This window comes from Sceloporus undulatus, chromosome 1, assembly GCF_019175285.1.
Source record: "Sceloporus undulatus isolate JIND9_A2432 ecotype Alabama chromosome 1, SceUnd_v1.1, whole genome shotgun sequence".
NCBI lineage: Eukaryota > Metazoa > Chordata > Lepidosauria > Squamata > Phrynosomatidae > Sceloporus > Sceloporus undulatus.
In genome coordinates this window covers 46,175,670-46,199,738 of record NC_056522.1, presented here as the reverse complement: position 1 = coordinate 46,199,738, position 24,069 = coordinate 46,175,670, and the positions used below count along the sequence as shown (strand labels likewise).

The following is a 24,069-nucleotide window of genomic DNA, read 5'->3' as shown; positions in this document are numbered from 1 at the left end:
TCAAATGTTTCCTCAGCGTTGCTGTTCTTAACATATGGAATATAATCAGAGAGAGAGAGAATTATAGAGACTGATGGTTTAGCTCGATCTGAGAGCGGGGAAGTCTGATTATTTGGATTAAAAATACAGAAACCCCTAGGGATTTATTTATTCATTTCCTTCTGTGTTTCCGCTAAAAAATGTGACCCAGAAGCTAATGCACCCAAACTCAAAGCCATATATTGATTCCAGGGGTCTTTCAACTCTACTTTAGGAGCTGTTCTTCCATTTCCTAAAAATCAATGAGTATTTTCTCAGTGATTTCAAAGACAGCAAAACCTGCCCCTTCATAAGCAGGCAAGGGAGTGAGTATTCATGGGAGGAAAAATACACACACACTGTTTACTCAGATGAATTATTTATAAGGGCAACTTGGTTATGCAGAGACATCCCAGCACACTGGTCCTTCTTAAGGGTCTGAGCCAGGTTGCCAAGCATGCTTTAAATACAAATTAGAACACAAATGCAGATACACACAACACCCCAGAGGGGAGCCTCCTTTCTCCCTTACAACTTAGTGCACCCACCATTCCTCTTGGTGAGACAAGTGTGTTCACACTCTTTCCAAAGTTTGGATATTTAAAGTTATGGTTAAATGAGGCTAATATGACTTTTCTTATGAAATACAGCAGGCATCCCCAATCTGGTCTCAGTGCAATAGCCTTGAAGGGTCCAGACCAGCTGGTCTGACTCTGGTCAGCACCTGGACAGGAGGCACTCCAAAAAACCCTCATTATGCTTTCTTTATGTTCTATCAAGCAAGTAAGGCAGGATATCATTCATATATGAGAGTGCATATATATTAGGGTTTCCCTCAATATGTTTTCTTGACATTAAATCATGGAAGAAAGGCAGGATATCATTCATACACAGTGGGGCATAATTATCCATAGGCTTCTCATCTGTGTGTTTATGCATCTGCAGATGGCAAGCCCTCATTGTCCCCAATTGTTTGGGCACATGCCACCACTGGGGACAAAGGGACTTAACACCCCATGGTCTTTGGTATCTGCGGGGGTGGTGGTGTGGTGATGGTGATGCTGGTCCAGAACTTATCCCCCACAGATACCAAGGTCCCACTGTATATGAGTGTATTGGTAATCTGGCCCATCTCTCTGGTCCTCAGGGTTAGGGAAGGAATCTCAGGACAAGAGTGTTGCATTGAAAATATTTTTCCCCTGTGTCCTGCAGTGCTACACTGCTATATCCTGCTTCAGAGTGGCTGGTGTAGACATTGCAGGTAGACACTGGGCCATTTCCTCGCCTCTCCTCCCAAAGTTTCTCAAACTGTGACTGGTCACTCAAGGTGATTTCTAGGTTTCAGGCTTTGGCCCTGAAATCTCAGGGCCTGTGATGCTCTTGCCCTTAGTTCTCTGTGTGTATGTTATACTCACATACACACCACTACCTGATCTTACAGCCTGTTATCTTAATAATAATAAACAATAATAAAATATATTTATATCCCGCCTCTCTACAAAATGCAATCTTCCTTTCTCCTCCCCATGCAGTTATTTTCCTACAGGTAAAACAAGCTGAATTTTTATTGTTCAGGACTGAGAAATGGTTAAAGAAAGGGGCATGAATCCCTTCCTTTGGTTCAGTCATCTCCATAGGGAGAGGCCCCTAAGAAATAATTATAATTATAATTAGTATGCAGCAAAGTGGTAATAGTGAAAGGCAGGATACATCTAGGAGGGCCAAAATACTCTGACAGGTATCCATCCTAAATCTTAACCCATAGTTTTGAAGACCTGGAAAGGGAAAGAGAAAAAGTGTAAACGTTTGTTTTAATTTTATTAATATGATTATATCCTGCCCTATATCCAAAGAACTCAATTTTAAAATTTTAACATATGAAAACAATAAAATTTATTATCTAAAACATATTCAACTACAAACAGTTTAAAACACATTAAAACAGTTTAAACTAAGCACGTGAACAAAGTGAATAAAACTGTAAGAGTGTTTTATGTTTTGAGACTTGAAGCCAATGTAAACACCAGTCAGGCTTCTAAGGGTGCATCTACACTGTAGAAATCATACAATTTGACACTACTATAACTGCCCTGGCTCCATCCTACAGAATCCTGGGATTTAGGGTTTTGTGAAACACCAGCAATCTTTGGCAAAGATGGCTAAAGACCTTGCAAAACTACAGATCTCAGGATTCCCCCCCCCCCTTTTATTTATTTATTTATTTATTTATTTATTTTTGTGCTTGAGTTGTCCCTTCCATAGCTCTATTGGCTTCAGTAGAACAAGGACATGGATAAATCTGACAGTTTTGTGTTCTCCCCCCCCCCTCATTTCTCTGCATTTTGCAGAGGCAGAGATAGGTGAGTTTAATGTATGGAGCCAAGCTTTTATAGCGATACATGAATGACAAGAAATGAAACAGAAAGAAAGTCTAATCTTGTTGCAAATCATAATTATAGATTGCCTGCAGACTTCCATGGAGGAAGCGCCAGGCTCATAACTCACAGATCCCTTCTCTACAGCAACCTACAATGTTTTAATCTCATTATAGCCCTGTTTATTAAATATGAATCATGCACTGTAAAGTTTGGAAATGAAAGCCTTAAAATTGATTGCCTATGAAGAATAAAAGATGAGCTGTACAGCCTGCTTAGCTTCCTTATAGATTTCCCAATGGCTGATGGGTTACTTTGGGTTTGGGAAGATACTCAAGAGCAGACAAAGAAAAAGAAAAAAAAGACCATGCACCCACATTCCTGAGGAAGCTAAAAAGACAGGCAACCCTTAACAATTTAAAGCTTTGGGATTCCCACCCCCTTTCATTTGTGTTTACTCTGAACCTGAGCCACAAAAGCTTTTATCTCATTAACTTTCTCAACAGTTTCAGAGCTTATCCATTTATGAATTAGAATTCAGCTAGCCTGTTTATTGGTTATTCTCACTGATGATTGTTGATTTGTCTGTTTGTTTTTGCGCTTCTTTTTATTCCACTGTGGAACAATTAAGATTAGAAATGCTGAACCATTTTGAAACCTGTACCTACAAGATGCTGACTATTATTTTTAAGACATTTGTGTATGATGTTTTTAAAGATACACCTAGGAAACTGAAATATGAATGCTGCAAATATTCTCGATAAACCATGAAAATATATTTTTAAAAACTCAGAAAGGCAGGACATTCTTTTAAATGAAGGAATTGGTGGTGTTGGTGTAATCCAAGATCCTTCATAAAGGCCACAATGTGTAACTTTTGGATGATGGTGCTACATCACTGACTTGATATGCAGCTGAGCTAGCAAATTGCAACAGGGCACAGCAGACCACGATGAAAAATGTCCCACTGTACAACCGGTCCATATGTGCAATATGTCCTGATGTGCAGTGTGTCCAGATGCACACTGGTATATGTTGTGGATCACAACACACTGTGCTTTGAGACACATTGCACATTGGAACATGTATATTGAGGTCATTGCACAGCAGCCATACAGCTGACTCCAGTTGCCCAATGAGCCCAGAGATGAACTCCGCCCTCCATAACTGCCATCCGCCAGCCTGAGAGGGAGTTCACCAGGCAGGTCCAGCTTCATCAGAGCCAGCTTCAGAGGAAGGAGACTCCGCCCTCCATAACTACCATCTGCGGGTCTGAGAGGGAGTTCACCAGGCAGGTCCAGCTCCATCAGGGCCAGCTTGAGAGGAAGGAGACTCCGCCCTCCATAACTACCATCTGCGGGCCTGAGAGGGAGTTCACCAGGCAGGTCCAGCTCCATCAGGACCAGCCTGAAAGAAGGAGACTCCACCCTCCATAACTGCCATCCACCGGACTGAGAGGGAGTTCACCATGCAGGTCCAACTCCATCAGGACTAGTCTGGAAGAAGGAAGAGCCCTCCCTCCAATCCATCTGCCTTGGTCCAGGCCTCAGAGGGAGAGAAGAACCACTGGACCTCATCCCCTTTCCCTCCACCATTCCCTTCTCCTTTTGTTTCGTGTCTTTTAGATTGTAAGCCTGAGGGCAGGGAACTGTCTGATTAAAAATAATAATTGTAAGCCGCCCTGAGAGCCATTAGGGATGAAGGGCGGCATATAAATACCTAAATAAATAAATAAATAAATAAATGTAGCTACATAGCTGCTCCTCTCCTGAAAAGATGAGCATTGTGCAACTTTGCAATGTGAGCCATGACTAGTACCATAGTCAGCCTTCCATATCCATAGATTTTTTTTTATCCACGGATTCAAGCATTCACAGCTTGAAAATATTTTTAAAATATATAAATTCCAAAAAGCAGACCTGGATTTTGCCATTTTATATACGGGACACCATTTTACTATGCCATTGTATTTAATGGGATTTGAGCATCCATGGTTTTTTGTATCCTCTGGGGGGATCCTGGAATTAAACTCCAGGAGATACCAAATTCCCACTGTACCACTATATTGTTGTTATTATTATTATTATTTCATTTATATTTTTATTACATTTATTTATATCCTGTCTTTTCTGAGTTCGGGCCTCAAAACAGCTTACAAGAGTTAAATAATTATATACATCATGAACCTTGTGTCTGTAGGAATTCTACTCCCATGGTAACCATACATAAGTGAAGCCATGGTTAACAGCAAACACCATATTTCTTGCAGAAGTTGACCACAGAGGCACACTGAAGGAGCTCTAGATGCCTACAGAGATGGTCTCTCTAGCCATCTCAAGATCCTCCAGCACAGGGATGTAGCCAGGAATTTGGGAAGGGTGGGGTGGGGGGTCAAGACTAAGTGCCACCATTATAATGGGGCTTGGGCACGGCGGCATGCACCATTCATTGTATCTCACAGAAGGGGGGGTCCGGACCGCACAGACCCCCCCCCCCCTGGCTACGTTCCTGTCTAGCACGACTCCTTGGTTAACTTCTGCTGGGTAACTGGAAGTTGCTTAAGTTAGAGAGAGCAGTTTTTTCTGGATTTGGGTAAATAAAACTATGGCCACCAGTCCCCTGGATACAAAAGTTGTACGGTGGTTAAAGTTTGCAGCAGACAAAAGTTAGAAAGCAAAAAAATAATTATAAAATAATCTTGCACCTTAGAGATGGCCTGTTTTCTCTTGTTAAAAAATCAATTCTCAAAGGCTTGCCAGAATAAAAAGGCCTTCATCTGGGTGCAGAAAGGTATAAAGGAGGGTGCCAGCATAGTGTTGTGGTTTCAGCACTGAACTATGATCCTGGAGAGCAGGACTCGATTCTTCCATTAGCCATCGAAATTCACTGGGTAACCTTGGGCAATTCACACATTCTCCATGTCAGAGAAAAGCAAAGGCAAACCCGCTCTGAATAAATCTTGCCTAGAAAACACCTTGATAGGTTCAGCTCTGTGTTGTCCTAAATCAGAAACAACTTGAAAATACACAACAAAGGCCAATCTAACCTCTCTGGGATGAAAGTTCCAGAGCCTGAGAGCAGCCACTGAGAAGGCCCTCTCATATGTTCCTATCAGATATATCTGTGTGGGTGGTAGGACAAAGAGAAGGGCTTCCTATGAAGATCTCAATTTTTAAGCATCTTAAGCTGAGAAAGAGTCAACTAGGCAGGCTTAGGAAAGTAAAAAGCTATCTGCCTCATTTTCATTATGCCTTTCAGAAACCCACCAACCTTCTTGCCCTATTGCAGTTAAATCCTCATATATTCAGAGAACCACATCATTTCCAAGATACAGCCCCCTGCAAAATTTTCATTTCACCCTAATGTCATGCATACCTGAGGTTCAGAAATATAAAATCATACTGCTATTAGCAGACTATGACTATTCAGCATTATAAAAGTGTGAACAGTTGGAATGAGGATGACAGACAGAAGCATAATATATATCTTATTGAAACATTGGCAGTGATTAACAAATTGTGTTGTGGAAAAGGAGGATTCCAAAGGGATAATTCTTCACAAGTAGGACACACACAAAAAACAAAATGGTAAGAAATTTAGGAGACCTAAGATGAGTTCTCTGTTCCCTAATACAACTTTTGTTTTAATCTTGGGAATTCAGTCTGTATCACAGAATCAAGATATAAGCTAAACTTGGAAATATTCGTTTTTAGACTACAGTGTCCAGAATCCCCCAGCTGCCATGCTGGCTGAAGGATACTGTGAGTTGCCATCTAAAATATATATTCTCCAGATTCTGAACAATGGTCACACAGGTATGTCTTGAAACATGCTGATGATTCTGAACCCTATCATGCTTTTATTCTTCTTTCATAAAATGGAGGTGGTGATATTACCATGACCAGTTTTTTTAAAAAACTCTAAATTTCCAACTCAGTTAGCTTTTGTACATGAAATGGAAGCAGGCTTCAACTTGTTCTTAACCTCAAACAGAAAATGGTTTGGGCTAGCCTAGTTGCCTACTAAGTATAGAAGGTTTAAAATCCAGTATAATCTGCAGAAAAAACATTCTGTTCAAATTATACTTGTGCACACTAGATTTTACTTTAGGAATAATCAATTTATCAAATTAGTTCTTTTTTAAAAAAAATCATATCTAAGGTTATAGGAAAATAGCCTGACATAATGATTCCTAGTGGAACCTGAAGATGTAAGATACAATGCCAGCAGAATTAACTGGTGTTATTAGGACTTTCTATCAAGAAAAGTGGATATCAATAGTAAATACAGCTGATACTCAACACAGGCTTTTGACATGGGCATTGAATAAAGATGCAGTACTGTTTTGCAAGACATAAGCATAGCAGAGGATAGAGAGTATTAGATCCAAAACATACAGCAGAAATAATCTAGTTTGAGACTGCTTTAACTGTCCTGGCTCAATGGTAGGGAATTCTGGAAACTGTAGTTTTGTGAAACATTTAGCCTTCTCTATCAAAGAGCTCTGGTGCCACAACAAATTACAATTCCCATGATTCTCTAGCACTGAGCCTGGGCAGTTAAAGCAGTATCAAACTGGATTATTTCTGCAGTGTGTTTTGGACCTTAGCGATGTCCCATCCACAGGGTTGAGATAGACTCAAAGGCAGTTTACAACAACAACAACGTTTTAGCTCTTCCAGCACAAGCATCAACCTTGTTGTGAGAAAATAAAGAAGACTGACACAACAGTCTCCACTTGTAAATGAACAAATGGTTGAATTGGTTGGACTGTAATTTTATCAGTTGGATTCAGGTCAATTTTCAAATACAGTGTGCTGTTCCCTTACGTGGGGGATCCGTTCCGCCGCCCCCAAGCGTAAGGGAAAAATGTGGATGCTCAAATGAATGGGGCTCGTGCCCACAGTGGTGTGGCAGTGGCTCACAGGGCGCACGCCACGGGAGCACACACCATTGTTTTCTTCTGGTGTGCAGCTCCCTTCCTTCTGTCGCAGCTTCCAATGTATACCTGAAGCTGTGTACTTCACTGGCAAATGGAGAGTATTGATTTTAAGATTGGGTGTGCCAGCCAGTACCATACAGGAAATCTCCAACTCCCACAGTACTATAAAGAATCACTCCAATGTGTTAGGCAACATTCAGCGATTGATGGTTATCTGTCCTTCATGATATATGCATGGTTCTGTTTAGTACTTTGTCCCCATTGATGATTCTGGTCAGATGTAATCATGGTCAACAGTGATCCTAGATCAATTCTTGGCTGTTGCCTGAACATGCCAGATTTCAAGTTCTTTCTGACTCTTTCTCTGTGTTCTTAATTTCTTGACTCCTGAGCAATGCTACCTCTTCTGTTACATGTACTTTTCCCAATTGCTACTGTCAGTGTTGTTGTAGTCAATTTTAAAGCAGAGGCACTCATCAGGACAGTCACCATAGCCACACAGCCAAGGTGAATTCAAAATTCATGGCACTTTTTTTTAACCCACACCACAAACCAATTCTAGCAGTTTTCCTCTCTACCACAAACAGGCCTATTGTGCAGTGAATGCTTCTTAATTGCCACTCAATCTAGCTTGAATTATTTTTTATGAGAATAGTGACAGCTCAGAACAATATATTATTGCAAAGAAAATCCCTGTTCTCCAATAATGTAGGAACATAGGGAAGCTTTAGTGGGTAGCAAATGATGCCATCACCCCTGTTCATCCAAAAGTCCCAGTATTCATTTCCTGAGAGTCATGGCTCTACTACACTACTGGCTATATGCTCAGCCTTTCTCAACACATTTTGACCTTTTCATGTTTGTGACTAGATTGCTCTTACAATACTTGGCAAATTATGACACTACTAACATCACAATATTGGTTCATGTCTACACCTGTATCAGGAATAGAAATCATGCAGCTCTCTGAATGGTCTACTACATTGTCACCATTAGATATGCTAGCTAGGATTCCTGAGAGTTGCAGTTTAATAACATCTGGAGCACCATGGGGATACTTTAGAATCCTTTGCCAAGAGCTCTAAGGCCTCTGCATTTACAACCCCAGGATTCTAAGGGATGCAGCCATGGCATTTAAAGTTGAATCATAGAGCTATAGTATATTATTGTGTGTGTATGTGTGTTCTGTAGTGTGAAAAGGCCCAGGATTGTTGTGAGGATACAGTAGGGAGAAGAAACTTTGTGTAATCTGTCTTGAGCTCATGGATGCAAAGGAAGGATTTGCACTTACCCAATAAATAATTAAATTACTATCCAGATAACACTGTCATACTTACTTGTCCATGACACATTGTTCAGGATCCTCTGCAGCTGAACTGCATTTATTTCTGGATACTAAACCAGGAGAGACAAAATGATACAACAGCTAAGCTATATTCTTCTCAAATTCTAATAATTCCAATGCAATGAAGGAGTGCTCACATGAACACTTAAAAAAAAGATGTAGCTATCATATAGAAAACTGAGTTTTTGAGCATTTGTCACATTTAGGCTGCAAGAGATAAAGGCTTTTCATCAAGGGGAAGCACTACCTGTCAACAAGGAGTAATGGTTGCCTATAAAATCATCATAGAAATCAGTGGCTGGCATCCCGTTGGTGATATATATGAGTGTAACTAGGAGTTACATGATGCAGAAGAATGTATCTTGTACATCCTTCTGTGAGGCTACCACATCATTGTTCAGCAACGGTTGAGGGACTACAGGATGTAGTATCATCTTCCTGGTGGCTGAGAAGCTGCAGAAGTGAGTCCAGGCTCATTCCAGGTGGTCTTGAGCATCACAGAAGGAAGGATCAGCCTTATACTGTGGACCCAGCTGCTGCTTCTTCTCTTGGTGCTCAAAAGCAACCAGAATGAACCAGGCACATTCAAGAAGCCTGTCAGTAGTCCAAAAATGCAGCAATGTTGTTTCACACCATGAGTAAGAGAGATGTCTTCTCTATCTCCCATAGAAACACTGGTGGAGATTTGTGCCAGTACTTCCACATCAACCTTACTACTTCACACTCCCCACACTTTTGTGCTATCTTCTTTTGTTCTATTAACCAATACCCTATTCAGAATATTGTCCTTTTTAATACATATGAATCAGACTTCCACCAAGCCAAAGCACTGAGCTTAGTACTTTCTACAGTGATGCAAGGTCAGCCAATGGCTTGCATTGGTTTTTTTTTTAACTGGCTCTGCCTGAGAGCTGCCTTTGGTCCCATAACGGGAGAAATGCAGCATATAAATGAAATAAATAAATAACCCATATCAGGAGTGTGGTAAATTTGCTCTATGTCTTATTCAAAAGAGCTATCCAAGGTGTTGAACCTTATCCCCAAAATCAGTCCAGCATGTCAGATAGCTTTATAAAAGTCTGAAATAAAACCCACAGCAGATTCACCCCAGCTATTCTGGAATCCCCACATCTCACATAGAAGCTTTCAGCTGCCCCTAGTCTTGCAATGGCTCTCTAGGGTTTCAAGTGACCAGCTTTACTTAAGACATTTGTTCTCAACTGGTGGGGGCAGGACCCACAGCAGGGTATGAGAGTTGTTCAAGAGGTCATGAGTCTTGGAGGCCCTGATCCACTACTACTAGTACTCCTCCTCCACCACCACCACCACCACCACCACCACCACCACTTCCCAAACCTTTTCTGTCCTGGAGGGGAAGAGAAAGGCAAGGAGGCTGTTTTTAGGAGCTGCCTTTGCCTGAGGAAGGAGGAGAACACAAGAGAATGAATATTTCTGTGTGACTGTGAGAAAGAAAATAATGAGTATGTGTTTGTGAGTGAAAGAAAGAAAGAAAGAAAGAAAGAAAGAAAGAGTGGTTTCAAATCTGTGAGCACTGGTATATATGAGTGTAGCTATGGCCGGTTACAGACCGGCACTTTAGTGCGTGACGAGCACGCACTAGGGTTACAAAAGGGCGGTGCTTCCGCACCGCCCTAACCCTAGTGCGTGCTCGTCACGCACTAAACGGTGGCGGCCCTTCCATACGGCCACCACCGTGAGGACGTCACGGCCGCGCCGCCTCTAGACGGGGCGGCGCGGACGTGATATCCTTGCTCCGCGCCAGGGCGCTTAGTGCGCCCTGAACACAGAGCAGGAAGGAGCTCCGTTTCGGAGCTCCTTCCTGGTTTAGTCCGCTGGGCGCAGCCTTCAGACGGCTGCGCCCAGCAGACTAAAAGAGAAAGGAGCCAAGTGGCCCCTTTCTCTTCTCCCCACCAACACGGGGTGTCCTTGGGGCTTGAAGCCCCAGGGGCACCCCTTTTCAGGCTGCGGGGAAGCGGCGTTTTGCTGCTTCCCCGTAGCCTGAAAAGTGGCGGATCGGGGCCTCAGCGGCTGCCGCTCTACACACTGAGGCCCCAATACCCCAAGGAAAGGGGCGGGTGCAGACCGCCCAAAATGGGCGGTCTATAACCCGCCTATGTGTAAGAGAGAGGCCCTGGTCCCCCCTCCTTCTCTCCCTCATCCTCTGCTTCCCAAACTTTTTCTGTTCTGGAGGTGAAGAGAAAAGCAAGGAGTGCACTTGGAGCAGCCACTTCTACCTGAAGGAGAAGGAACGTGGGAAGGTTCACTGGATCATGGCCTCTGGCAGGACCCATCACAAGCTGTCACCTCTTCTTTCCCCACCCATCCCATCGCTGTTTTATGTTAAAATATGAATATACATGAATGTGTGAGAGAAAATACATACACTAAACAAACAAAATACTTTGATTAATATACTGCACTGAGTGGGGCACAACATCCACATGTAGATGTAAAGGGGGTTACAAGGGTAAAAAGTCTGAGAACCATTGACTTTAAGAGAATTTTCTGACTGTGAGTGGTGTCTTCTGCTTACAATAGGTATTCTAAGATCTATTACCCTAAATCTAGAAAATTGTGTCATACAATAAAACAGTGAGGCGGGTGAGTGACCTTTAGTCCCAACAGCATGCCCAAGATGGAATAGCATTTTGGTTGGGGGACAAACACACATATCTGAGCTTGGTAAAGTTGCTTTTTTGAGCTACAGCTCACAAACTTCACCTCAGAATGGGGTTTGTTGTCCAAAACGGAAATTTTGGGAATTGTAGTACAAAAAATACATTCTTCAAGCCTTCTCTTACCCACACCTCTTTTTACACAAACAAAATTATATTCAGCAGCCTGGCTATTTCCTTTGGCAAAGACCATACACTCACTTGAACAAAATAGTTCGCAAAGTAATCCTCCCAGTCTTCATGTTTGTCAACTATTTCCTGCATAGAATAAACACACAATTAAACATTATTTTAGCAATAAAAAACACATCTCCTTGGCTCCGTTATTTGCATAGTAAGCCACTAGCACCACAGAGACAAGAGAACAGCTGCCAATGAAATTCATCCCATAAAAATGCCCTTGGCCTAATCCAGGGGTAGGCAACCTGCGGCCCGCGGGCCAGATGCGGCCCGGCGAGGCCTTGGGACCGGCCCCAGCCCAGTCCTGCCGCCGATTGCCGCCGGGGCCTTTGGGGGGCAATTGTCTATAGAAGCCTCAGAAACATGCATTTATATTAACATTTTTTAAAAAATCAGCAATTTTTTCCGTGTGTCCTCCATTTTTTAAAAAAAGTGTCTTCCATTTGAAAATTTTGTCCTACATTTGTCCTGGTTTATTTATATATTTAATTTTTTTAAAAAAAATATTTAATTATTTATTTTTTGGCTTCGGCCCCCCAGTTGTCTGAGGGACAGCAGCCCGGCCCCCGGCTCAAAAAGGTTGCCTACCCCTGGCCTAATCAAATAGGAAAGACCCAGCCGACAGCTATGGGTCAAGACTGCTGCAAATCCCTCTCACTGAGAAATGAAAGAAACTGGCCATCATCCCAAAGATGTCCTCAGAGTGGGCATCCTCATGGCACTGACTCCTTTAGCTCTCAGTCCTTTCTCCCGATAGGCTAAATGCCAGCTGTCAATGATCCATTCAAAGGAAATATTCACTGTACATTAGTAATGATATGTTTTCTTTTGTTTTTATTACTGAAGCAGAAAGCAATGGGACTAGATACCCTTCAAAGTAGAAAAATACAGAATTTATTGATTACCACATTAAAAACTCATGTGTATTACACCTCCTCTCACCCCTGTACCACTCCTTTAAAAGCATGAAGCAGGGATTGTGTTTTATTTTTATTTTTTCAAATTTAGATCCTGCCAGTTAGACCCCAAAGTGGGCCTTAGCTGACAATAAAAATCCATTTGTAAGCTTAGCCTGCTGTATTCAACTCATTGGCTCCACTGTGAAGAAAGCTTTCTTTCAGAGAGCACATACGCAGAATGGAGGAGAAGAGAGAAGCTGTGTATAACGCAAAGAGGAAGTCAAATGGCATAGTTCTTCCTTTTAACTCACCTTTGAAAGGACACAGCTTGAATCTCCACCTAATTCACTTTTTGAAAAGAAGATAAGAAGAAGCACAATTAGAGAGATGAAGCATGCTGTTGAACAAACCAAAGAAAGTAAAGAAGAGCAGTAGAATGTTCCTCTGCTCAGATACAATGATTGTTCTGCATCATGGGCTTCTAAAAGTCAGTAGTGGCAACTACAGTTTAAAAGTATTGTTTTAACTTGTCTAGATCTGGTTAGTACTTGGCTGGAAGACCACCAAGAAATAACAGATGCTGTAGGCTATATATTTCAGAGGAAGGAACTGACAAAAACACCTCTGAGTATTCCTGCCTAAGAACACCCTATGAAATTCATGGGGTCACCATAAGCAAACAGGCAACATGAAGGTACATACAGACACACAAAGATCAGGTCTATAGCAAGCTGATATTCTGTTGTTGTGTATTTTTAAGTCATTTCCAACTTACAGTAATCCTGAGCATTTATAATGGGGTTGGAAATGAAAATCCATCATTAGGGTAGGGGTCCAGGGGGTGCGGACTGTACCAGGTGTCCCCATAGGACAATGAACACCCAGTGGAGTGGTTGCTCCCATCCATCCTGAACTCCATGGCCACCCCCCCAGCCAGGCCACATTTTCTGGGGCTTCTGAGCAAGCGGGAGAGGGAGGTGACTTAGCAGAGAAGGAAAAGTCATGGCAATGATGCCAGCAGTGGCAGAGGCTACACACTTACAGGGGTCCATGTCCCATGCCCAACTGGCCCTTTCTTGGTCCTTTTTGTCCTTAGAGACAATGGCGGCATGTCTTTGGTGAGGGCCCCCACTCCATCCCTTCACCCATCTGAGCTATGTGGTGACCGCACTGCTAAACAGGCCACTGATGCCATTTCCCCACAAAGCACACCCGAGTCCAGACACCACTACCACCACGGTGCCCTTGTCCAGAGCCACGCCTTTTCTTATGCCTCTTGTGTACAATCAGCAGAGGTCCTGCCAGATGGAGGCATCTCCATGAAGGTGGTGGCAGAGGCAGGGGTCAGGGCGGTGCCACCATCACTTCCTCCTCCTCCTGCATCCACTCCACAGGAGCTGTTGCTATTTCTGCTCCGGTGGGGGGGAATTAATGCCAGAGCTATCACTGCTTCAAGCACCTGAGTCAGTCTTTCTTCACCCTTTTTGGTGGCCATTCTCCTCCAGGACTCTTGCCTAGGTGAAGCAGAGATGCACGCAGTGCACATGTGGAGCAGGAGTCCCCAGGCTTACCTTTAGCTGCCCTGACAGGCCCTGTGCCTGGCCCATGGTATCCATCCTTGGCCCACCCACCCATAGTATCCATCCTTGGCCCACCCACCCACCAACTCAAATGGCCAGCCTGAGTTTCCCTGCAAGCGCTCTTTTTTCCCCTTTCTCTCTTCCTCCTTAGTGGTTGCCTCCATTTTACCTTAGAAGGTCTTTCTTTGCCCTTCCTTGGTGGCCACTGAGGAGAAAGGTGGGAAAGAGAAAAGTGAACAGAGGGGAGGTTGGTCAGACAGGCAGTCCAGGAGTGAGTGTCACAGGCCAAGCCTAAGTTCTGGTGGGGCCGTTAAGGTTCCCCAAAGTACCACAGAATCCATAGTACCATGAAGATTAAGGCAAAGCCAAACAGCCCCACTTACTGAAGGGTGTGCTTCCTGGAGAAGACTCTCAAGAGAAACTCTGATTCCTGGTGAGGTTCTGAGGTGGAGGGAACAATGACATAGCTACCAGGAGGCAGCCGGAAATCCTGAGTCACTTCACGTTCATTCACAAAGAGTGACCAGTTCAAAGGTCTGTTACACGCAAAGAAGGTCGATGGCAACTTCTGATTACTGTTGTAGTACTGTGAAACAGAAACCAGAAGATACAAGCTGAACCCAATATGAGAACGTTTCCACTCATTTGCACCTTAACAAACATATAAATAAGAACAGTGCACATAGGCATGTGGAGAAGAATAACATAGTAATGGTTGCTTGTTACAGTGTTTGAACTATTTGTTATCCTGTTTCTATGTCTTATTACAGTAGGCAACATTATTTGTGCTCGATAAAGGAACTGGAGACAAGCACTTGGGCAAAAGTGGACAAGGAAATAAAGGTTTTATTAGAAACTTTTTCTGTTTGGGGGAAATATTAACAGTAGATTAAAGAGAGCAATTTTCAAGGGAAACAGTGCTCTCCTTTCCAAGCCCATCCCATCTGTCTCTGTTCCTTCTGCCATGCTTCTCCCTAAGCCTGGAATAGTTTCCTTCTCTCTGTTAGGTAAGCCAACATTGTCACCATCACTGCCACCAATTATTAATTAGAGTGACAAAATATGCTGGTTGCAGTAGAAAAATAAAATGAACATGCCATTGTAAACAGGCTCCAGAAAAAGGAAACAGATATACTTCTTGAATTTGGCCAGTGCAGATGGCTGAGAATTTGTTCATATCATTTTGGATTAAAATTTAGCAGAATTCATTTATTACTTCATAAATATGTTAAAGATTTAAAAGAAGTGGGAGGAACTAAAAGCGAGAGACTGATTTAGTCACAAATGTGTCATTATACTATATAACATGCAGATTTCTTCATTGCAATCCTGTCAGTTAGAATAGCTGAAAAATCCTCTTGAAAAATAGATTAGACTCTCATCTAGCTTTCTTCCCGATTAATTAATAGTGTTTTACTGGGAGTGCAGTGATGATCACAACACAATGCAAGTTTTAAAAAAAAAGCAGATTACTTGCATGATAGTTCTGGACATCTCACAGAAATTTGAATCCATCTCAAGCAAGGATGGCAAAATGCTAACAGAAGACAGAGAAACGGCAGAATTACTCAACACCTTCTTTGCCTCAGTCTTCTCAGAAAAGGCAAAGGGTGCTCAACCTGAGGATAATGGAGCAGAGGACAGAATAGGGGCATTTCAGTACAGAATAAGTAAAGAGATAGTAGAGGAACACCTTATTAATCTAAATGAATTTAAGTCTCCGGGACCAGATGAACTCCATCCAAGGGTATTAAAAGAACTGGCAAATGTAATATCGGAGCCATTGGCAATAATCTTTGAAAACTCCTGGAAAACAGGAGAGATCCCAGCAGACTGGCGGAAGGCAAACGTTGTCCCCATCTTCAAAAAGGGGAAAAAAGAGAATCCCAATAATTATTGTCCAGTTAGTCTGACATCAGTACTAGGAAAGATTCTGGAGCAGATCATTAAACAGAGAGTCTGTGAACATCTATAAGGCAATGCCATAATCACAAAAAGTCAACATGGGTTTCAGAGAAAGAAGTCATGCCAGACAAACCTAATCTCTTTCTTTGATAAAATTACCAGCTTGGTAGATGAAGGGAATGCTGTGGATATAGTATATCTTGATTTCACTAAGGCCTTTGACAAGGTTTCCCATGACATACTTGCAAACAAGCTTGTAAAATGTGGGCTAGACAAAGGAACTGTTAAATGGATCTGTAATTGGTTGACCAGCCGAACCCAAAGGGTGCTCAACAATGGCTCCCTTTCTTCCTGGACAGAAGTGACCAGTGGGGTCCCACAGGGCTCTGTCCTGGGCCCAGTGCTATTCAACATCTTTATCAATGACCTGGATGACAGAATTGGGAGCATACTTATCAAATTTGTAGATGATACCAAATTAGGGGGAATAGCTAATACCCCAGAGGACAGGATCAAGATTCAAAATGACCTGAATAGACTAGAAAGCTGGGCCAAAGCTAACAAAATGAAATTCAACACAGAGAAATGTAAGGTATTGCACTTAGGGCGGAAAAATAAAATGCACAGATATAGGATGGGTGACACCTGGCTGAATGAAACTACGTGTGAAAGGGATCTAGGAGTCCAAGTCGACCACAAGTTGAACATGAGTGAACAGTGTGATGCGGCAGCTAAAAAGGCCAATGCTATTTTAGGCTGCATCAATAGAAGTATAGTGTCTAGATCAAGAGAAGTAATAGTGCCACTGTATTCTGCTTTGGTCAGGCCCCACCTAGAATATTGTGTCCAGTTCTGGGCGCCACAATTCAGAAAAGACATTGAGAAACTGGAGCGTGTCCAAAGGAGGGCGACAAAAATGGTGAAGGGTCTGGAAACCATGCCCTATGAGGAACGACTTAGGGAGATGGGGATGTTTAGCCTGGAGAAAAGAAGGTTAAGAGGTGATATGATAGCCCTGTTTAAATATTTGAAAGGATGCCATATTGAAGTGGGAGCAAGCTTGTTTTCTGCTGCTCCAGAGAACAGGACCCGGAACAATGGATGCAAGCTACAGGAAAAGAGATTCCACCTGAACATTAGGAGGAACTTCCTGACAGTAAGGGCTGTTTCAACAGTGGAATGCACTTCCTCGGAAGGTGATAGAGTCTCCTTCCTTCGAGGTCTTTAAACAGAGGCTGGATGGTCATCTGTCAGGGATGCTTTGATTTGGATTTCCTGCATGGCAGGGGGTTGGACTGGATGGCCCTAGTGGTCTCTTCCAACTCTACAATTCTATGATTCTATGATTCTATGAAGGATGGACTGCTGTGGTTCTCCAGATATTGGACTCTAACCTGCCCCATATTTCTGTACAAATACACCATATTTTAAGATTTCTATTTATGGAGGGCCTAAATACGTACACGCATTAGAATTTTGTTTGGTTTGGTTTTACCTTGACACAGTTTATATCTTCAACATGGCTTAATCTGTCACTATCTTCCAGCCTCTCTCATTCAGGTTATACTGACGTAAATGAAACAGCATTTGAGAGCAGCAGTTACCCTCTTCCAGCATCTTAAAGCACAGCAGAATGCTGCCTGTTTGTGATGACAAATATGATGACGAAATCCTCGTTTGGATTCTGCCAAATATTTTTCTATAATACTTCTTTCAACCAATACACATCCCCCATTGTCCACAGAATCTTGAAATGCAATGGCAGTAATGTAATCTGCAACCTGATCTTAATCTTTTGTTTTAAAAAGCAGGGGTTCTGATCCATTTCAATGTGGCTTACTTCTTTATACCTATGTTTCAAATTTCAGCTTTTTCTATTCTTTGACAAGCCTATCATCCTATGATGATGGCATGATGATGAGGGGAAAATAGCATTTTTATTAGGCATTTCCCATTACTCATGACTGAACAAGAGATTACTCCACATACAGACAATCAATAATTTTGTTGGCTGAGAACCCTGGAGCCTCCTTGAATTGGCCTTTCCTCAAAATGGCTCTGACATTTTGCCTTCCTGTGGACTTTGTTGCCCACAACAGCAGTTGCTGAAGTACTTTTTTGCTCAGGCTCTGTCTACAGCTGTATTTCTCTCCTACTAATGCAGCAATTTGTCATCTACTAAAAGGATGGGGTTGCCCCTTAGAATGCATCATATATTAAAAAGAAACATTTTTATGCCTTGGTCAATGCAGAGATTCATTGTATTTCCAATTTTAAAACTGGTCTTGGTTTTGTACTTCACTATATTAATCTTGGTGCTCAATAAAGTCTGAAATCTACCGCCTAGCAGTCTCCAGCTCTGAGTTTCAGCAAACCTGAATGTGAAAATGCCATTCTCCCAGCTTTCTTGAGACAAGAGACAGCCAGGTTTGCTTCCAGTGCCACAGCTTATTGGCTGAGACTAGAACCATTACTTTTTTGGACTATCAAGCCCAGAATTCCCCACCCAGCATGGCCACTGACTGTACTGTTTGGGGGTTTCTGGCACCAACTAGACTCTTGGTCCCATGTTTTAGGACTTTCCTTATGAGTAGCAGCCAGATAATCTTCATAACATAGTGGCTGGCAGACAGCTTTAGACTTCAGAGCTCAAAGAAGCCCTGCTGAAGTGCTGTTTATTCAGTGTGTCAATACACAATGATGGAAACATCAGATCCCAATTCCTCCATCATTGTTTTGTTCAGGTCTGAATGAGAGACATTTTTATTCACGTAGAGAGTTTCCACATGAGCAAGGATGCTGGATAATCATGGCAACCTTCAAAACAAGTAATGTGCCCTTCTAAAATGTCACTGTTTGGGATCATTTTGATGGGGTTTTCATTTTCATTTTAGGTAATTAAAAAGTAAGATAAAAGAACATACTGGTAATCAATAATGTATGAAGTAACTCTTTTTAAAAGTACTAATGAGCAATATAAAGTTACAAGCATCAGTTTTTGTTCAAAAATAACATTCCAGGTGCTGCTAAATCTACAAAACATCTCCATATATTATACATGCATGTTATTGTACTGCTATAGATTATACATATTATTGGTATGTCTACACAGCCAATTTGCATGAGTTCCCACCCGCCCTACTTCAGATGATGCAGAGCCAAAGCCCCAATTTGAGTGTGGACTGACTTCATGTGCAAAAGCCAATTCCACACTGAATCTGAGCCATTCCTCCCTGAAATTGAATTTTTCAAAACTTAGCTTTTGCTTCAGATTTTCCAGGAAAATCCATAGCACTCTGGAGCAATGTCTAGACACACGTCCCGCTTTGCCACCTGGCACCAAGGCAGCTGGCACAAGTTGCTCCCTTTAAGGTCACAACGAGGCACCGAGCAATGCAATCAATGCTGGGGGCTTCATTTTCAGTCACAGAGAGAGTGACCTGCACCAGGTGGCACAGTGGAACATGTGTGTATACAGCTGTCTGCTATCACTCAGAGCATGGAAGTAATGGGGAAATTCAGGTCAGCCTCAGGGACAGAATATTCCAGGAGCAGTCTGGAATATTCTGGCCAGCTTCATTGGCTACTAGTTTGTTTCTGAGCAGAATTCAAAGTACTGGTAGTGACTTATAAAATCCTATATTGCTTAGGTCAAGATGATCTGTATGAGTGTGACTGAATCATAAAGGGAAGGCTTTCTGCCAGTCCATCATCATCACAGGCCTGTCTGTTGAGGCCATGTGAGAGGGCCTTCTCAATGGCTGCTCCCAAGTGGTAGAATTCTTCTTTCACAGGAGCTAGGTTGGAGCACTCTCTGTTCTCTTTCTGTCAACAGGTAAAAATCTTTTTACATAAACAAGCATAGGAAGACTACATGCCAGATGGTTGGATTCAGTCAGAGAAACCACATGCCTGAAACTGCAGGACCTGAGCAGAGCAGTGGAGGTCAGTTCTTGGAGATGTCTCATCCACAGGGCTGCCATGAGTTGAAGTCAACTCAGTGACAGTTAACCATATCAAGTAACTGGTTATTCAAAAGGGCCTTTTAAGGGGGGTGCACTATACTTTTGTTTTCAGTATTTTTATACTGCTTTATGTTACTAGTGTCTTAAGAGGATTTTTTTAATTTTCAAACTTCAAAATAATTTTTAAAAAGCTTTAATCTATGCTGTAAGCCATTTTGGGAGAAAGTTGGATTATAAATTAAATTAATTGTAAGAGTGAGGACAAAAATTTATCAACACATGACACAGAAGCTGGAAAGCTCAAGAATGTCAGTGAGGTTGTGAGAACAAAAATGAAAAGAGACAGATTTGCACATCCTTGATCAATAATAAATAAGGGGCCTGGTATGTCCTGGTTGTTCACACTTTCAATATTGTGAGTTAAAGTGGTCTGCCGTTTTTGTTTTCCACTTTTATTTTGATTGACTGGAGTTAGAGAAAAGCTTAGGCTATATCTCCATTCTCTGGTGACCTGGTCTTGATTCAATTGAAAGCTAAAGAAAGAGTCCCAAGTGGTACTTTGATTGAAATGAAGCACAAACAAGATAGTCAAGGAGCAGCCAACAGCAGCAACACTCCCCTCCCTGTCCAGATCATTTGCACCATCACTTGCTCTTGTCTGCCATTTGGGTTTCACCGCTGAACTGCACAGCAGCATGCAACTAATGTGCAGCCATGGAGTGTTTTTATGTTATGGCAGAAATGCCACTAAAACCCATTTCTTCTCACCCTGACGTATTTTGTTGTAAATCTAGGATTTTAAAAACAGCAAAAAATATCAAGGATGAAATAGCTTAGAAACATCACTTAAATGCTGGCTCTATCCAATGGACAAAAATTGCCTGTATCAATATAATGGCATCTACAAATATTTCCCAAGAATGATCCAAAAAGGCACATCAGCACCAGCCTACCCTCCCCAGAATTTATAATTTATTCAGCCTAAAAAGGAGATATAATAAAACCATTTCTCACTCAGCCCTGTCTGCTGCTTCTGAGCACAGCTCAGGAACATACCATTAATGCTTAATTAAGCCATAAAAATGCATTATCTTGAAATTTATTGACTCACATTGGCATTAGCAATCATTTTCTTTCTCTGAATGTCTCAAGAAGCTTGTCTAAAATGGACTACAAGGAATATTGAACATCCTATCCTTGAAATGAGTTTTGAATTCAACATTCAAATATTTACCTCTGAATAAGTTACAAATACAAAATGCTGATGTTTTTTTTTATTTTATGAAGCCCTGAATAAGATTTTAAGCAATTATTGTTAGAGCCAGAGTCTAACACTAATTCTAACCACATATAACCCTGTATCTATAATTGCTAACCCTATATCTAGCTGATTTGAGTATTCATAAGCAATACATGTTGGTATTTGGGGCCAAACACCTTTCTTAGTATTATTCTATGAGTTGCATGCAAACTGAGGCAGAGTAGATCCCCTGAAGTCAATCAGATATGTTAGTTATCATTCCCTGAAGCCCCTTTGATTTCAGTGGGTCTTCTCAAAGCATGGCAGCATGTGTTTCCATTGTTCCCAAAGTGGGAAATCAAAATCCAACTGTTCTCAAATTGCACTCAGATCAAAATTAAACATAGTTGCTTGTGTTCTACCACCTACCACCACTTTTTTTTTCTTTCTGAGTAAAAATAAGAAGGTAGAAGGGCTGAACAAGAATTATGTTGCCAGTGTATAAATAATCAATGACAGGACTTTACTTACCTCCTGGCCCAGCTGGAAAGAAAGAAAAATAGACCAGATGTCAACCAGTGAATTCCAAATCATTTAAACATATGAAATTAACAATCAGTTAATGTAAAAGTATTAAACTCTCCATTTTAAACTATACCCATCCTTAAGAAAACTTAACCATCCATTAAGAAGCCAAGCCCTTCCTCCAGTCCATCTGCCTTGGTCCAGGCCTCGGAGGTGGAGAAGAACTGCTGGACCCGATCCCATTCCCCACCACCACTCCCTTCTCCTTTTCTGTCGTGTCTTTTTAGATTGTAATCCTGAGGGCAGGGAACCGTCTAATTAAAAGGTTGTATGTACAGCGCTGTGTAAATTTACAGCGCTTTATAAATAAAGGTTAATAATAATAATAATAATAATAATAATAATAATAATAATAATAATAATATCCTACCTCATTCATCTTGTGTGATTAGGGTTGCTTGGGCCTAGATTGCCACTAAAATCTTCAGCATGTCTAAAAGTTATGAAGGAGGTTGAGCTCAAGACAGAGACAAGACTCTTTCTGTGTGTATACCGGCAGGGGAGTATTGAAACAAGATAGAGCCTTGTTCAAAACTAGGATGGATAACATAATTAGTGCCTACAGGGGAAGTTATCTTTCCCAGTGCTTTTCTTATAATCACTTTTAAAATAGCTGAAGATGGTTCAGCTCCCATTGTGCAAATTACATCTACCATCAGAGTCATTATGTGTGCTACTTCACCAAAAATGTTCTTCCATTTGATGGGCTTTCAGAAGAATGTCCTGTATCCAAAAGTTTAACTGGCTTGCCTGTCAAAGTCTGGATTTAATTTCAAGAGCTATCAGAACAGGAGCCTTGAAAAGGCCATGAACAGTAAGCACCTGACCAGAGACCGCTGATATGAAGGCTGATTGCAGACCTCTCCACTGCAGTGAGATCCACTGTATTTGTTTCAATTATAGTAGTTAATTATTTCTAAAGTTACATTTATTCCTACTTATAGCATATGCAGATCATATTCAGGGTTATGTCCACTCTTGCCTTCTTTTCTTTTCTTCCTGTCTTCTTTTACGCACCTGTGGAAGACCAGAGTCCCTGTTCCAATCATGGGAAAGGAACCCACTCCATTGTATCATTTGCTTGGAAGAGCCAAAGATGGAAAGAAAATTTACAAATTTTCTCATCCTTGATGAGGAAGGGCATCTCAACAATGAGAAAATTGTCAACCACCATGACATCTTGGGCATTAGGAACTCTTTTGCAAGATTCTTCCCTGGAGAATGTTATCAGTTTTTACAAAGAGTTGAACACCATCTTTTTTAATTCATCAGATTAAGCTGCTGAGTGTGCGTAAGACTACTGTGACAAGTAGCAGCTGGTAGGGTGGTAGAGATTTTATTTTTAGTATATGATAGTGTCTGTTTTGCGAGCCAGCATGGCATACTGGTTTGAGTGTTGGAATATGACCAGAGTTTGATTCCCAGCTCCACAATGGAAATGAAGTGGGTGACCTTGGGCAAGTCACATGCTCTCAGCCTCTGGGGAAGGCAAACCTCCTCTGAACAAATCTTGTTCCTCCTCTGAACAAATCTTGCCAAGAAAACTCCATGATAGGTTCACTTTAGGGTCAGCATAAGTTCGAAATCACTTGACGATCCACAACACACACGCACTGTTTGGTTTATTGTTTTGTCTTTTATTAAATATATTTGGTGTTCCACCCATTGGTGAAAAGAGCTTTATAAATAGAATCATAGCATCATAGAATCATAGAGCTGGAAGAGACCACAAGGGCCATCCAGTCCAACCCCATTCTGCCATGCAGGAACTCACAATCAAAGCACCCCCAACAGATGGCCATCCAGCCTCTGTTTAAAAACCTTCAAAGCAGGAGATTCCAAGACTTTCCAAGGGAGTGTGTTCCACTGTTGAGCAGCTCTTACTGTCAGGAAGTTCCTTTCAGATTAACTGAAAGAAAGGAGTTGGTAGCATGAGCTTTCATAGACTTGAGCCTCCTTCCTCAGATGCATGGAGCAGAGTGCAAAGTCCAGGGACCCACTTTACTAGACCTTTCCTGGACTTTCCACTCTACCTCATGCATCTGAGGAACTACGGCTCAAGTCTTGAAAAGCTGACTCTTCCCCATGTGTCTGAGGATGTAGGCTCCTCTAGGGAAGATAACTCTAGTCCCTGCACTTGAGGAAGTAATAATACTAATGATTATTATTATTATTATTATTTGTTTTATTTATATACCGCTATTCCAAAGATCATAGCGGTGAACAGCAAGTAAGCTAATTAGCAAGTAAGCTAATTTGCCCCCAACAGACTGGGTACTCATTTTAGCGACCTCGGAAGGATGCAAGCCTGAGTCGAGCTTGGGCCCTTTTGCTGGTCA

At 41.8% G+C, this 24,069-nt stretch overlaps 1 protein-coding gene across 1 annotated transcript in view; it reads right to left on the bottom strand.

The window, feature by feature from the left end:
• CAPN14 (calpain 14) overlaps nucleotides 1-24,069 on the bottom strand; it is a 54,575-nt gene that overhangs the window by 5,972 nt on the left and 24,534 nt on the right. Inside the window, 6 exon segments of the mRNA XM_042445965.1 lie at nucleotides 1,729-1,793; nucleotides 8,673-8,730; nucleotides 11,578-11,634; nucleotides 12,767-12,803; nucleotides 14,419-14,621; nucleotides 21,677-21,688. Coding sequence (XP_042301899.1) covers nucleotides 1,729-1,793; nucleotides 8,673-8,730; nucleotides 11,578-11,634; nucleotides 12,767-12,803; nucleotides 14,419-14,621; nucleotides 21,677-21,688 — 432 coding nt within the window.